Here is a 15,507-nt window from a genome sequence, read left to right on the forward strand (position 1 = left end):
TCCCAAGGGAGAGAGAGGTAACTTTAGAACTCAATTTTGTAAACTGAGTTTGAATGATAGACTCTGGAATAAGTGGTTACAGTTGGGAGGATGTGTGTGCATGAATCACTGGGTCCCTGAACCACATATGGAGAACTACTAATTCTCTTGTTCTTCTTGTATCCATTAAAAATACTATATTCCTTTTCCTTACTAAATAATGCAATTTTGAGTAAAGTATTATACACGACAAGGCAGGGTAGGCATCCATGGTAGGGTGGGGTGTGCGGAAGCAATGATCTGTCTGTGCGGAGGGCTGGCTTGACAGCTGAATTGGTCCTGAGCAGTGAGGGGAAATGTGTCTTGAATGGGGAGTAAGTTCACAAGCAGCAGCCTGATGTTAAACTTCAGAGCCTGAGAGGTGACAATGTGTCTGATAATGGGCAGGTACAGAGCCTCTGAGCTCAAGCATGGGGAGAAGGCATCCATGCTTGAGGCCCCTTCTTGTGGATGTCAGAACCCTGAATGAGTGAGTGAGCAGAGGGTCCTCACGGACAGCCTGGTGTGACACCTCAGCACTTGAGGAGGTGAGGGTGGGCCCCAGTGCACAATGTTAGCTCAAGTCAGGTGGGATCCGGAGACTCAGCAGTCTGAGGTGACCTTTCTTGCAGAGTGTAACCCAGGAGTGGGTTCCAGGGACCAGGCAAGGTACAGAGTGTGGGAGTGGAAAACACAGGTGGAACTCAGTGACTTTCAAGAGAACGAGGAAACCCTTGATAGGGTGAGGAAGAACTGGGTGTCAGAGCACAGGCAGGTTAAGGGGAGTATTCATGCCTCAGATAGAGATGGTGTGGGTTCCAGAGACTGAGCCGGGCGAAGACACTGTCTCCATGAGGTGGGACAGTCTAGGTTGTATACTAGGTGTCTTTGTGTTGAAGAACTCTTCTGTGCATGGGGGCGACTTGAGTGTGGTGTTAAAGCTTCAGGTAGGCTAAGAGGCAGCTCTTCAGGTTGTGGGAGTAGGAATTACAGCACAAGATGGGAAATGGAGGCTTTATTGTAGAGTTCAGCTCAGACCGAGTGTCAGAATCTCAACTCTGTGAGGAGTTTGACTTCTCTAACGGCCTGGTTCCTCTTTTCCATTCCTTCCTGTTTTCTTCTCTCCCCCATTGAGTTCTTGGTATCTCTATGACTGTATACAGATCCTGGGTGTGTTCTCCATCTGTGATTCTCCCTTTGCAGGTCAGAGGACTGCACCTCATGGTGTACGCTCAGGGCAGCTGTCTGTTGCTGCCTCTCATCTCTAGCTGGTATCGGGACAATTGCTGCCACATTTATTTCTCATTCAGGATCTATTTTAAAGAATGGATGGCATACACTTTGTGAGGGCAGGTTCTCAACACGTTTTCAGAAAACATTTATATTAACAAGAACCTCAGGAATAAACTTGATTCCACAGACATGGATGCAGACTCTCCTCCAGGTAAGAAAACATTTTCTGCTGCTCTTAGTGAGTGATGGTGTAAAGGACAAAGATGATCTTAGTCACTGGCCATGCCTCTGGGTCACTGGAGTGTCAACCAACTGTGTTGCCTGTAGGCAGATGTGAAAGGTTGTGGGATTGTACAATGGAGAAGAGAAGGTGTTGTCTTTTGCCATCTAGAGAAAATCCCTCCACCCATGTTATGGTATCCTTTTTACATATAAACAGATACATACATGTGTAACAAATTGTTTCAAAGCTAAACCATTACATACTGATTTCCCCTCTGTCTGGTGATATGTCATAGTCTGTTGGCATCCAGGTGTTGAGTATCTTCTTTCGCTCTCTCCCTCCTGTGATGGGGACAGAACCCAGGACCTCATCCATGGTTGGGAATTATTGTAACTCTTAGAAGTGGTGACTGAAAACGTGGTGAATTTATCATAAAATGTGACTTCTTGACTATTGCATATTTGAAGTTGGAAGCAAGCTGGAAGCTTTAAAAGTATATAATGGAATACTATGCAATCATAATAAAACTAATAAAGAAGACATGATGATACAGAAAAATTACCATCCAGTTGTGCTGGCACAAGCCTGTAATCACAAAACTCAGGAGTTAGAGACAGGGGAGTTGCTGTGAGTTTGAGGCCTGCTTGGACTACAAAATGAATTGGAGTCAACTTGGGGTACATACCAGTCACTGTCTCAAAATAGAACATAAAAATATAATGGAAAAAAATCATGATATAATGTCAATGAAAATGATGGTCACTAAGTTGTATTGATGGTGTTCTAATTATGGAAAATACGTATTTTATATGTAAAAGCTTTAAACTTTAGGAAAGATACATACCAAAAGACTGAGAACAATCATTCTCAATGTCAGGAATGAATGATTTTATGTACAATGTAATGTTTTTATAATTAACATAAATTATATATGTATATAGTATGTATATAGTATATAAATATAATATATAAGGAATATAATTATTTCCAATTATATTTTCCTATTATTTCAAACATCATGTTTTTATTGTTTATCATGCACAAAGAGTAAAATAGGAGAAAGAAGAGGAAATAGGAACAGAACTGAAGACATGAATTTGGTTTGTCTTTTAGCTCCTCAAAAGAAGACCAGGACTCATGAAAGTTGTCACAGATTCTCCAAATTGCTCCTCATCTCATTCATAATATTTTTACTGCTATTGAAAATGTTATTCTCAGTTGCTCTGATCAGTAAGTATGCCCCTGGGAGAATATAACACAGAGTAGGAAAGGGACTCATTAGACAGATGGTGACCCAGAAACCTGAGACAGACACTCTCTGGAGGAATGGATGACTTTAGGAATTTCTCTCTGTTTCAGAATAACTCTTCTGTAAAAGTCATTCAATCTCACTGGGAAGCAAGTATGTGTTTGTTGGTGTCACAGAGTGAAATCCTGGGGCATCTGTGTTAGGCTCCAGTACTGAGGATGAATCTGTATTTCCTCAGCAGTATTTAGAAGCCAGATCCATTGGCTGCACAAATATTTATATTTTTGAATGATCAGGGTGATGGAGAAGGGATGGTCAGAGCTATTCCAGGGACAGTGCTCCAGTGGAGTTTGTTCCAGATCATGTGAGATCTGGAAGCTATTTAGAAAATAGGTGATTTCTCTATGGATTGGCTTTGAAATTTATCAAAAATTAAAAGCATAAACTATATTTTATGTAGATGTTTATTCATTCATTCAATAATTAATAATATCCATTTAATATATTAGGCCATATATCAGAGAGTCCAAAAAGATCAACAGTCCCCAGTCTCAGGAAATGTAGAGAACAGTCAAGTGAACCAGTGCTTATCAAATTGCATGGGAAATGCTGTGCAGGTGAGAAGTAAGAAGTAAGCACAGGGGGCTAAGAAAAGCTTGGAGCTGATGACACCTAGAACTGTGTGTGCCAGCAATGTCCTAGACATGTGGAGGCATGGGAAATAGGAACAAATATAGGTGTACATTACTGTAATGTATAGTGATACATGGAGAACTAAGCATGAAACTGTAGGAAGCAGACAAAACTGGACATAGATCACAATATAGCTCATACTATATCCCACAGGTATCCTCTCTAATGTTATTTTATTTAGTAGCTCTTAACCAACTTAAAACTTAGTAGGTTAATTGAACTATTTATTTATTCTTGCTTGGTGGTTTCACAGAGACTGGTCTCTCTTGGGAGATTCCGATGGTCCTAGGTGAACTTACTCATTCTCATGGAGTCTGCATCAGTAACAGACAACCCAGCTTCCCATGGCAACTTCAGACTTTCAGGATGGATGGTGGCAGTAAGCCAAGCCCAACATGGAGCACACACACATTTGCCTTTGTGTATTTTAGTGGCCAAAGAACTCTTAAAGGCAGCTCAGATGAGGTGATGTAGACACAGACCAGTTTCTTTAGTAGGGAACTGCAAAGGCATAGTCTAAATGGATATTCACATGGGAAAGGATAAGGAGTGTGTCCAGTGTTTCAAATATGCCACAGTCACTGAAGAATCTGAAGCAGGCCATGATAAAATGAAAACTGACTTAGAGAAGTGTGCTCTTACAGAGTGTGAAAACGAAGGGAAGGAGAAATTAGGACACTAATTCAGAATCCATCTGAGCAGCGCTAGGGGTTTGATCCAAGGATCATGTGAGTGATGCTCAGGAGAGGAGATAACTTGGACAGAAAGAGGTGACTTTTTGGTCAATATGGATAGCTGAGAATAAGGGACACAGAGGAGTGAGGTATGACTTTAATATTCTGACTTCACACAGTTAGCAGTCATGAAGTAATTTGAAGAGAAAGATGAGCAGGAGGTTTGGGTTGGAATATGATGATTTAATTTTGTTTGTTCACCTAAATCTCAGATGCAGAGTTTAGTTGATGCATACTAACATGTTTTAGGGAAGAGGTGTACATTTTAGAAGACCTTTGCTTATAGGCAGCAGATAACAAAAACAGACTGAAAAACAAAGCAACCACTTCTACTCCCCACCCCTACCCCAACAACCCAGGACAATGAATATCACTAAGGAAGAGGAATTTGGAGGAGAAAGAGAGATGCAGAAGGAACTGAGTGCAATGTTCCGTTTTAAGAGAGGTGGGTGTAGAAGGAAAAAGGTAGGAAAGACAGGAAACAGCAGCAAACAGGACCAGGCAAAACCAGAGGGAGCCACTGTCTCCCAACAGTTAAGGAGGAAGAGAAGTGGGCAGGGAAATGTGAGAAGTCCCACAGGAAGATGACTGATCACTAAATGAGGAGCCATTGACATCTAGTTCAGAAATGCTTGGTAAATGAGCAGAAGGGAAAGCCAGAATCTAGAGACTCCAGGAACAAGTGGGAGATGAGGAAGAGAAGAAAGACAAATTCTCTAGGAAAGGTGAGTTAGTTTTAAGTTAGGAATCTGTGATAGTGTGGGGACACTGGGAAGTCAGAGCCAGCTGGGGTGGAGGGAGATACAGGAAAGAAGAGGATGAAAACAAAGACCTTTTGATCAGTGTCAGGCTTTTATTTCCGTGCTCAGGTAACCTGGAACTGCTCTGAATTAGCTCATCTCTCACCTCATTTCCTGGGGTGCTCACATACTGAATAGAACTTATCACCTAAGATGTAGTCTTTATAGTACCCTCCATTAATTGTTGAAGAGTCCCCAGGTCATGGTTCTGTCCTGTCCTTCCAGCTCTTCCTGAAAAATATCTGTGGTCATAAATCACTAGGAGTAGGGTAATCTTGACTGTGGAGTAATGGAAAATTGTCTTTTTTTTTTGTTTTTGTTTTGTTTTTTGAGACAGGGTTTCTCTGTGTAGCTTTGTGCCTTTCCTGGAACTCACTTGGTAGCCCAGGCTGGCCTCGAACTCACAGAGATCCGCCTGGCTCTGCCTCCTGAGTGCTGGTATTAAAGGCGTGCAATACCAGCGCCCGGTGGAAAATTGTCTTTATTGTGGTAGGGTCTCATGTAGCCCAGACTAGTAATGAACTAACTAAGTAATCAACTAACTAAGCCAACCAACTAACTAGTAAAACCAACCAACCAACTCTACTAACTTGTATGGTAAGGATGACCTGATTCTTTTTCTATATCTTATTCTAATTCTCAAGTGCTGGGGCCAAAGCCATCACACTCTGTGGTGATGGGGAATCTTCCCCAGGCTGGCTCTAACTACTCGGGTAATTGGACATTTATACATTTCGTTTCTACAAAGAATGTAACAAAGTGAAAGTAAAAAGTCAAGTCTTAGCACTACCAGGAAAATGAATTGTTTTTATTTTGTTTTACAGCTTTGTCTAAAAAATATTGTCAGCTTCTTGATGAAAAAGAAATCATAAAAGAACTGAATTACACTGAGTTGGTGTGTACAAAACAGCATTCACTCTTGAAAGGTAAAACTTAATGTGCAGCTGGGCGGTGGTGGCGCACGCCTTTAATCCCAGCACTCGGGAGGCAGAGGCAGGTGGATCTCTGTGAGTTCGAGGCCAGCCTGGGCTACCAAGTGAGTTCCAAGAAAGGCGCAAAGCTATACAGAGAAACCCTGTCTCGAAAAACCAAAAAAAAAAAAAAAACAAAACTTAATGTGCTTAAAACCAGTATTTCCAACAAGATTCTGGGGTAGCTCCATCAGCAATGGGCACTATGGGAACATGACTTAATACCACACACTCTGTACCAGCTGCCTGTGGAGTCCTTTTTAGAGGTCTCCCATCAGGCATAATTGGAATTGTGTGGCAGCCTAGTGTCAACAAAGAAGAGTTTCAGAGAGGGAGAAGTAATACTGGACTGAGTAGAATTTTATTATAAACAGAAAGGAGCTCCAGAAAGAATAAAGCAAATCTGCTGGTGTGAATGTGAGCATCTCCAGGGAGTCATGCTCAATGGTGTGTGTTTAAGATTTCATTTTTAATTAATACATGTATACATGCACATGCCTGTGTGTGGGTTGGTGTACATGAGTGCAGTGTCTGCAGAGGCAGAAGAGGGGGTCAGATCCCTGGAGCTGGAGTTAGATGTGGTTGTGAGTCACAGGCTCTGGGTGCTGGGAACTGAACTCAAGTCCTCTGTGAGAGCAGTACACACTCTTAACCACTGAGCTATTTCTGTAGTCCCTCAAGTGTTTTCATAAGTGTGTGTGTGTGTGTGTGTGTGTGTGTGTGTGTGTTTGTGAGTGTTCTTATGCTGGTCTGTGTATGTTCTTGTGTTTTTCTCAGTTTCAGTGTCTACAAAGTGTAATTTACTCAAGATTTAAATAGAGAATTTGTTTTTCTAGTAAACTAAGTTGGAAGGTGGACAGATGAATGTGTATTGTTTAGGTTTAGGAAAGAGAGGGAAGTGCTTAACGCTATCCATCAGTTTGCCCCTGAGTAAGTAAAGATTCTCGACTGTCTTTGACATCTGTAATTGAGATGTCTTTGGAATACACCATCTGGCCCTAAATAGGCAGTTTGTTTATTGTCTTTGACAAGATACCTTTTGGAAACACTTGTTTCTTTAGACCATTTGAGCTTGTCTGGGGTTCCTGCTTTTCTCAGCAGATCTCTCTCTCTTTGCTCACTATATTCTTTGCTGTAAAGAAGCCTGTAGTCCTATTCAGGGAGTCCTTGCCTATGCCCACATGTTGAAATGTTGTCTTTACTTTTTTTGTAACAACTTCAGGGTTCCAAACCTCAAAGTAAGGTGTTTAATCCATTCAGACTCTATTTTAGAGTCAATTTTTACACAGAATGGCTATGGATCTAGCTTCATTCTTCTGCACATCGGTACCTAGTTTTCACAGCACAGTTTGTTGAAGAGCCTATCTTCCTCAGATATGTATTTCTAGTGAAAAGTCCTGTGGCTGTAGCTGTGTGGGTTCATGTTTGTGGTTCTCTTTTGTGTTCATTGATCAATGTGTGTACTTTTGTTGTGGTACCATGCTCTATAGTGTAGCCTGAAGTCAGGTTTGGATATACCTCCAACATCATTCTTTTTTCTTCATGGTTGCTTTGGCTATCCAGTTTTTTTGTGCTCTCTTTATAAATTTTGAGATTGTTTTGTTCATTTATCTTATGAAGAATCTTGGAATTTCTATGAGGACTTCATTCATTTGTAGATATTTAGGGTTATTACATGAGACTTTATTTTTTTGTTTCATTTCACTTTTTTTTTCCTTGAGGGTTCACTGATATCTCTGTTGCCTTCAAGATGCAATTAACATCCTGGAATACTTAAAATATGTGTTTTAGATATAAAATTTCCACTCAGCTCTTTACATCTTTTTCTGTTCATGGTTTACATATATATATATTTTTCTGAGTTAGGGTTTCTCTATGTAGTTTTGGTGCCTGTCTTCCATCTTGCTCTGTAGCCCAGGCTGGCCTTGAACTCACAGAGTTGGTTTACATATTTTTAAAACCTTTTCCAGAATCTTTTTATTTCCATCCTGAAAATAAAAATATCATGGGTATTAAAGTTTTTAGATTAAACCTATAATTAATTATCTTGCTTGTTATAATACATTGACTACCACTTTTATCATCACTAATTAAAAATGTCTGCTAACTCTGAAATTTTGCTGCCTTGGTTAGTGGCATCTATTGTTTTCATGTGTAAATATGTATATATTTATGTAATATGAGAACTTTCTGGTTCTTGGTATGATGAGTTCTATTCTTTGGAGACCCAGAATGTTTTGCATTATGTCTTGGGCATCTGAGGGTTCTATACACTCAGTTTTCCTGATGGCAACCCGTTAGGATAAAGGGGCCCTGACATTGGTGTCGACAGTGGTAGACTGGGGTTTCTTGGCACCTGACAGAGAGTCCAGAGTCCCAGCTTCCATGTGGTCTTCACATCAAGCAGCTTTTAAAATGACTCTATGACATTGCACTTACATTTCCTTCTTCCCACAAAGTCTGGAGCTGTTGCCCAAAGGATTGGAAGCCATTTAGTTCCCACTGCTACTTCATTTCCACTGATGAGGCATCTTGGAGAGAGAGTGAGGAGAAGTGTTCCAGCATGGGTGCTCATCTGATGGTGATCCACAGCGAGGAAGAGCAGGTGCATCCTGGGAGAGAGTGGGGCCTGGGCCTGGCCTGCTCTCTGCCTCTTTTTATTAGGAGGGAGTTTTGTTGACATGGGTGTTGCTGATGTGGCAGAAGCCTTTCCATCAGGAAGCTGGAAAGGTTGCTTCAGCCTTGGCTTTCTACACCTTGCCCCTGCTTCAGTGAAGCTGAACAACCCACAAGGAACCATAGCAACAGAAATGCAATGCCTGAGGGTGGAGGGAAGGATGAAATGTTTCTGCTTGAAAGAGCAGTGTGTGATTACAGTACTCTAATGCTTCCTGTAGTACCCGCTGCCTAACAGAGGAGGGCGCAGAGCTGACTAGGGAAAGGGGATCAAATCAGGAGAGTCACAGCCAACCATCAGAAATGAAATATCTGAAGTTGTGAATGGAGAATGCTTAAATCTGCTAAATTCTCTCATGCACAACATTCAAGAATGGTGTTGGGGAAGAAAAGAGGGGAGTAAGTCTGAGATTGTTTCCAGTGTCATGGAAATCAGGCCTCTGAGTGATGACTTTGTGTCCTGGTCAGCCAGAGAAGATGGCACTCCTGGGGTGGGGATGGCTCCTCTGTTCCTTGATCCTTTCTTTGTCTTCTCATCTCTGTGTGACCAGAAAAAAGTCAGTCAAAGTGTCACAGTGTACCTCTAAAAGGTATAATTATTGTGTATTTATCTATAATTTGAGAACTATTTAAGGGCCTAGAGAAATGAACTAGGATTTGATTATTATGTATTTGCATAGGTGCATCATATTGGACCTAAAATTTTGTATAGTTAAAATAATTTTCAAAAGATCTTATAAAAATTCTATAACAGAAAAAGAAGCACTCCATCCAGGCTGAATGCTTTATCTTTCTTTCCTCTTAGGATTTCATCACCAAGATCCTGGATTCTCAAGCTGCTTATTATATTGGCCTTTCAGATTCAGGTCACCGACAGTGGCGCTGGGTTGATCAGACACCATACAATGAAAGTGCCACGTGAGTCCAGAGTTACCTAGAGGAGTCCTGGGTCCTGTAGCATGAGAAGACTTTAGGGTGTTACAGCTGTTGATTATGAAACTAAAAGAACTCACTCCTGGTGTGAGTGCTGGGGATGGAGTTACTTTATCCCCATTTCCTCATCAAGGAGTCCTGTGAGACACATGTCACTGATATTCCAGGAGAGATGAGGAAACTGATTTTGAAGAGTGTAGCATGATAAGTACCCAGGGCACCCAACCAAGGTGCTACATCATGGTGGGTTTTATTATGTTTCAGTCTCTCTATATATTTAACCATAGGATTTAATTTATTTTTGTTTGTGTGTACATCTGTGTCTCTCTGTGAGTGTGTGCCATGTGTATGTTGGTGCCCATGGTGCCCAGGAGAGGGTGTTGGATTCTCTGGGTCTAGGGTCACTTGTGGTATGAATGTGCCAATATGTGTGCTTGGAACAGATCTCTCACATTTTTTGGAAAAGCACAAGCACATTTAATTTCTGAGCTATCTCTCCAACTTTCATTAACATATTTATAATAAAAATTAATGTCAAGACCATCACTAATTATTTTTCATAATCAAAAGCCCACATTCTGATATTGTTATGTGTTATATTCATATAATTATTTAAAAACTCTAATATCTTAGTATGTTCCCATATTCTATCCTGATTTCTGTTGTGAGATATAGGTAGTAATGTTATTCTCATTCTCAGTCTTCAGAGAAGAAAAGTAGGAATTGAAGATTTCTTGTCCCAGATGATAGAAATATGTAGATTATCTAGATATTTTAAATAATTTTTCAGTTTCTAAAAAAAGAGTTGTAAAATGGAAAAAAATTTATTAAAACACGAGACTATGGAGAGACCTTTTCAGCAATAAATAAGCACATGGAATGACAGTCCCGGATACCAAGATCTAGGGATGAATTAATCTCTCTGATGTGTTCTGAGAGAACAGTTAAGTAACAAGTTAAGAGAATATTGAGTGCAGTGGACCCTGTTTTCCAGGGACATGTCAGACATGGGTAGTGTAGAATGGTTGGTTTGTACACACCTGAATCTGCTTTCCACAAATTCCCACCGCATCCTCTTCTTGCTTACTCTTGTTTTCTCTTTCCCAGCATCACTGTGGGAAACACCCTGATGCTCTTTCCTCCCTTCCAGGTTCTGGCAACCATGTGACCCCGACAATGACAATGAACAATGCGTTATAATAAATCATCAATATTCTAGTTGGGGCTGGAATGATGTCCCTTGCAGTGGTGAACAGATGTCAGTTTGTCAGATGAAGAAAATATACTTATGAATCAAGCATTCTCCATAGACATGGATTGCATTTTTATCCAGCATTACACAGACACCTGGAAAGACCTTCTTGTGGAAATTTAGAAATTTAGGCAGGCAGCCAACAGTTATCCATATGATAATACTGGTCCTCTTATATAGTTATTTATTCATCCTTTATTCTTTATATAATGAGAATTTCCCATATACCAGAGACTCTACAGGATCCTTTGTGAATATGTGGAAGCACTCCAGCCTCTATGTCCATTCTTAGATTCCTAAAGTCTAATTTGATGATAGAATTTTATGGTGTGGAGCCTCTACCAATTTCTCTATGTTCTTCTGATTTGAATTTATTGATGTATAATTGACAAATAAATCATGTATATTTACATTACATTGTCTTGATTTGATATGTAAATGCATTGGGCAGTGGATACCACAATCAGGTTAACAACACCCTCTATTACCTAACCTAGTTGTCTGTTTGTGTGTGTGTGGTGTTAGAACATTTAAGATCTTCTTAAGCAAATTCAGACAGACAGGGTGACATTGTTACCTATTGTCACTTTGATCTTCAGTGCTTACTCATATTTTCTCTGGCAGTTTGTGCCCTTCCTTCAGCATTTTCTCGTGTCCCCCAATACCTGCACTATTAGGAACCTTTCAGGATCTTGGTCCCCATGGCTAGTGTGTCAGGTGCTGTGGGTGCCGTGAGGCTGATGTGGGCCTCTAATGGTGGCTGATCCTGGGCTGGGTTATCTTCATCAACAGCAGTTTAAGAAGATGATAGCCAACCTTCTACTGGAACCCCCATGATTTTTGGTGTCTCAGGTTGGTGCATGTCACATTATGGGCAGCCTCTGCCCTGTGGATGGACGTGAAGAGACTCACATATCCCATGGAGCCTGTATGCTGCTTAACACTTTAGAAGCCTTTTCAACTTCTTGTCACAAATATTTTGAAACAGAAGTTGACTTTGGTAATATCAATACTCATATAACTACCATCTATAATGATGATTGTTGACTATTTGATAATTTGATATATATGTGTGTATATGCATACATATGCACATGTTATTTGATAGGGCATTTGAGAGTTAGTTTGATACATAAGACGAAAGTCAATATTTCAGTATATATCATCTGAAATTGTCATTGCACAAAAAACTATACCATTATCACTCTTAGAAAATACTTAACATTTCTTTTCTGATATGGTACGTGACATTGCCTGTATTTCCTCAGCCATTCTCAAAATGTTTCTTATGGCTGTTCTGGTTATCCATAGCTGCAAACCTTTCATTTACGAATTAAATTGTTCTACAAGTTCAAGCCTTGCCTTGACGAGACTTCCCTCATTTCAGACTCAAGCTTCAAGTTCAGGAGTTCCCAAGGATGCCATTACTTCAAGTCATCTGTCTGCCGTGTCCCTGGACCCCATGATAACTGCGGATTTATAAGTTGCAGGATGACACACTGAAGTAATTATTCTGCTCTATTAGGATTATAGATTTGTTATGTAGAAAGATACAGAGCAGAAATGGGAGGGACATACCAGGCGAGGTCAGGGAGGGTCCTAAATAGTTAACTTCCATTGACCCCACACGTGCATCATTTTCCAGAATGTTAATGATTGGCATTATACAGAATAAGACAATCGGGGGCACTCATCTGAGCTCTGATATTCAGAGATTTACCAGGGTTCATTATATAGGTGTGAGTGTTTGTTTGATAAGAGAGTGAACTCTGTCTTCTACATCACTTCCCTGCCAGGGTGAGCATCTCATGGCTCAAAGGTTCCCCACTTTAATAACATGGTCAGTGTTTCTGAAATGGTGAGTTCCCAACAAAAATTGTCTTGTTAGCGTGAACTATGAGAAAACTGAGCAGCATAAAGCATCATGGCCTACCATGATAAAACAGACTTCCCAATAGCTTCAGGGATCCCAAAGAATTAGAGAGGTAACAGCCTATGAACTGGGTAAAAGTCCAGAGAAACTACATGACAGACACCCAACATTCAACCCATATGACACTAATTTAGTTCAATACCAGAGATAAATGAAGCACACTTTTGAGTATTTTATTTATTAATTTTATGTGTATAAGAGCTCTATCTGCATGTGTGGCTTTCTGCCAGTAGAGACCACCATGTGGTCACTGAGAATTGAACTCAGGACATTTGGAAGAACAGCCAGTGCTCTTAATCGCTGAGCCATCTCCTGGCAAGTTTTTGGTATTTTCTGCCCGTGTTGCAATGTTATCTTCTTTTCTATCACTGGGACTAATGCTCCATTTTAAAACTCAATAACATATATCTCCTGAGTAAACAGTAAAGGGTGTAGATGCTATGCTGGTTCCCAAGTACTTTCATACTCCTCTGTAAAAGGACTGCTTTAAAGCCTTTGACCCATCTTCCTTTATATAGAGTATGTTGTCAACCCTAATTGACTGATTTGTCCAGGTCACTTTCACTGGCCCATAGGATGAGAATAAATCTGATTATCTAAATACAGGAGGATACTACACATTCAACTTAAAAGAAGCTGTGATTCTCTATGATTCTGGTTCCTAATTGATATATGTATGAAGAAGATGACCAGCATTTCAGTGACCCATAGCCAAACCCTTAGGACATACACAAATGAGAAATATTTGTTGTTTAAGCCACTTGAATATTGTGCATGATGTTAATATTGTATGTGATATATGATAGCTTTAGAAATATATTTTGCTGAGAAGGTAAGACCCCTGAACATCTGTGACTGGAATGAAGTGGTGTGTAGGTATATTTATCACCATGGAAATAGTCAATTGGTTTAATAATTACACAGGAGTTCATATTCTGTCATATCTTGTTTCTTTCCTTGGAGTACTTCAGTTACTTAGTAACTTACTGAATAAAGAATGGTGTAGGGAGGGCAAGGCAGGTGTCTATGGAAGGGTCAGGTGTGGGGAAGCAATGATCTGGACCTGGGTCAGTGTAACAGTGCTGAGGGCTGGCCTGACAGCAGAACTGGAGCCCAAGCAGTGAGGGAATGTCAGCATGCTGGTGAGAAAGTGTCTGGATTCAAGAGAGAGTCTACAAGCAACAGTCTGGTGTGAGACTTCAGAGCCTGAGAGGTGAGGGGGCAGCTATGATGTGGAATGGTCACTTGTAGGGAGTCTGTGCTCCAGCATTGTGAGGAGAGTATCAACTCATTAGGTCATTTCCTGTGGGGAGTCAGAACTGGAAAAGGGGAGGAGAGGGTCCTGATGGAGGAACTGGGTATTCAGAAGGGTAAGGATCACACCTGTGCAGAGTGAGGAGGGCATCTGTGCAGAGTTGGAGGACACCTATGCAGTGTGAAGAGTGATGTGGTATAATCGTTTTGTACACTGTGAAGATATGTCAGTATGATTGGTTCAATAAACAAACTGACTGACCAATATCTTAACAAGATAAATTTAGGTGGTAAAGCTGACCTGATAATGATGGAATGAGGAAGGGTGGAATCAGAGGAGTCTCCAGAAGAATGAGTTGAACACAAAATGGGACAGAGGTAAAAAGCCATGGGCCTCAGGGAAGCACATAGATTAATAGAAATGGGTGAAGTTGTAAAAGTTAGTTATTAACAAGCCTGAGCTATTGGTGGAGCATTTATAATTTGTATTAAGTCCCCAAGTCAGTTATTTAGGAAGTGGCTGTCTGTTATTTGGGGACTGGCAGTCAGGACAAGAAAACTTTGCCTACAGAGTAGAACACCTGTTTAGAGTGAGGAGGTTACCCATGCATAGGTGGGAGGGTACCTGTGCATGGTGAGGAGTGCATCCATGCAGGGTGAGGAGGGCAACTGTGCTTATTGAGGAGGGTACCTTTGCAGAGTGATGCGGGCTCATCTGCTTGGTGAGGAGAGTATTTGTGGTAAAGAGGGCACCTGTGCATAGTGTTGGCTCCATATTGGGCTGGGATTCAGAGACATAGATGGTTTAAAGGAGCATCATTGCAGAGGGTAGACCAGGCATGTTTAAAGTGTATTCCTATGGTGGACCTCAGTGTGGGATCTTAGTGTCTAGTAGGGTAAGGAGAGCATCATTGCCTGGTTGTGGATGTCCTGGCATTGGGTGTAGTGGTCATAGAGGCTGAGGAGAGCGTCTGTGCAGAAGGCAGAGCTGGTATGGATTTCAGAGACTGGCGAGGTAAGGATGCTGTCTACCTGGTGGGATAGCTCTGTGTGGCCACTCAGTACCTTCCAGGGGGATGAGGGCTTCTGCACATGGAGGTGGCCTTGGTGGAGTATTAAAGCCTCAGCAGGTAAATGGAGGCTCCTCAGGGATTTGCAGAAGGAGTCAGAGCACAAGCCTAGTGTAGAGGCTCCATCCATTGTGACCTGAGAACTTCAGCATTGTGTCTGGCCCTGAGAGGGAACATCCAGCTAAAGGAAGGAAGGCATCAGTTCAGGGACACAGGTTTGACCTGAGGGCTTGAGCCCATCCTGGAGAGACAGGCAGCTTAGTGGACGACGTGGGAGGGTGATGGGCAGCATCCAAGAGATTGTCACTTGAGAGCTTTCCATAGAGATAATGAACACAGAGTTTTCACTCACAGAAGTAGTTAGAAAGTGTGGGGTTTGATGTGCGTTTTAAACTTTAGTAGTGTTTCTTTTATGAATGTGGGTGCTTTTGTATTTGGAGCATAAATGTTTAGAATCGAGACTTCATC

The 15,507-nt window shown here is 41.1% G+C and overlaps 1 protein-coding gene across 1 annotated transcript; it reads left to right on the forward strand.

The window, feature by feature from the left end:
• Nucleotides 1-359: 359 nt before the first annotated feature.
• LOC102925169 (C-type lectin domain family 4 member A-like) lies at nt 360-11,197 on the forward strand. Its single transcript, XM_076567915.1, has 6 exons — nt 360-1,462; nt 2,588-2,704; nt 5,775-5,876; nt 8,381-8,526; nt 9,403-9,515; nt 10,681-11,197. Exons 1-6 carry the CDS (start codon nt 1,441-1,443, stop codon nt 10,820-10,822), a joined length of 642 nt encoding a protein of 213 aa, XP_076424030.1. The 5' UTR covers nt 360-1,440; the 3' UTR covers nt 10,823-11,197.
• The last annotated feature ends 4,310 nt before the right edge of the window (nt 11,198-15,507 follow it).

Source organism: Peromyscus maniculatus, chromosome 3 (assembly GCF_049852395.1).
Source record: "Peromyscus maniculatus bairdii isolate BWxNUB_F1_BW_parent chromosome 3, HU_Pman_BW_mat_3.1, whole genome shotgun sequence".
In the NCBI taxonomy this organism is placed as follows: Eukaryota; Metazoa; Chordata; class Mammalia; order Rodentia; family Cricetidae; genus Peromyscus; species Peromyscus maniculatus.

Bases quoted from the DNA above. Each gene is read 5' to 3' on its own strand.
- LOC102925169 (XM_076567915.1), top strand. From the start codon at position 1,441: ATGGATGCAGACTCTCCTCCAG. The intron at 2,705-5,774 runs GTAAGTATGCCC...TTTGTTTTACAG, and splicing joins ATTCTCAGTTGCTCTGATCA to CTTTGTCTAAAAAATATTGT. The intron at 9,516-10,680 runs GTGAGTCCAGAG...CCTCCCTTCCAG, and splicing joins CCATACAATGAAAGTGCCAC to GTTCTGGCAACCATGTGACC.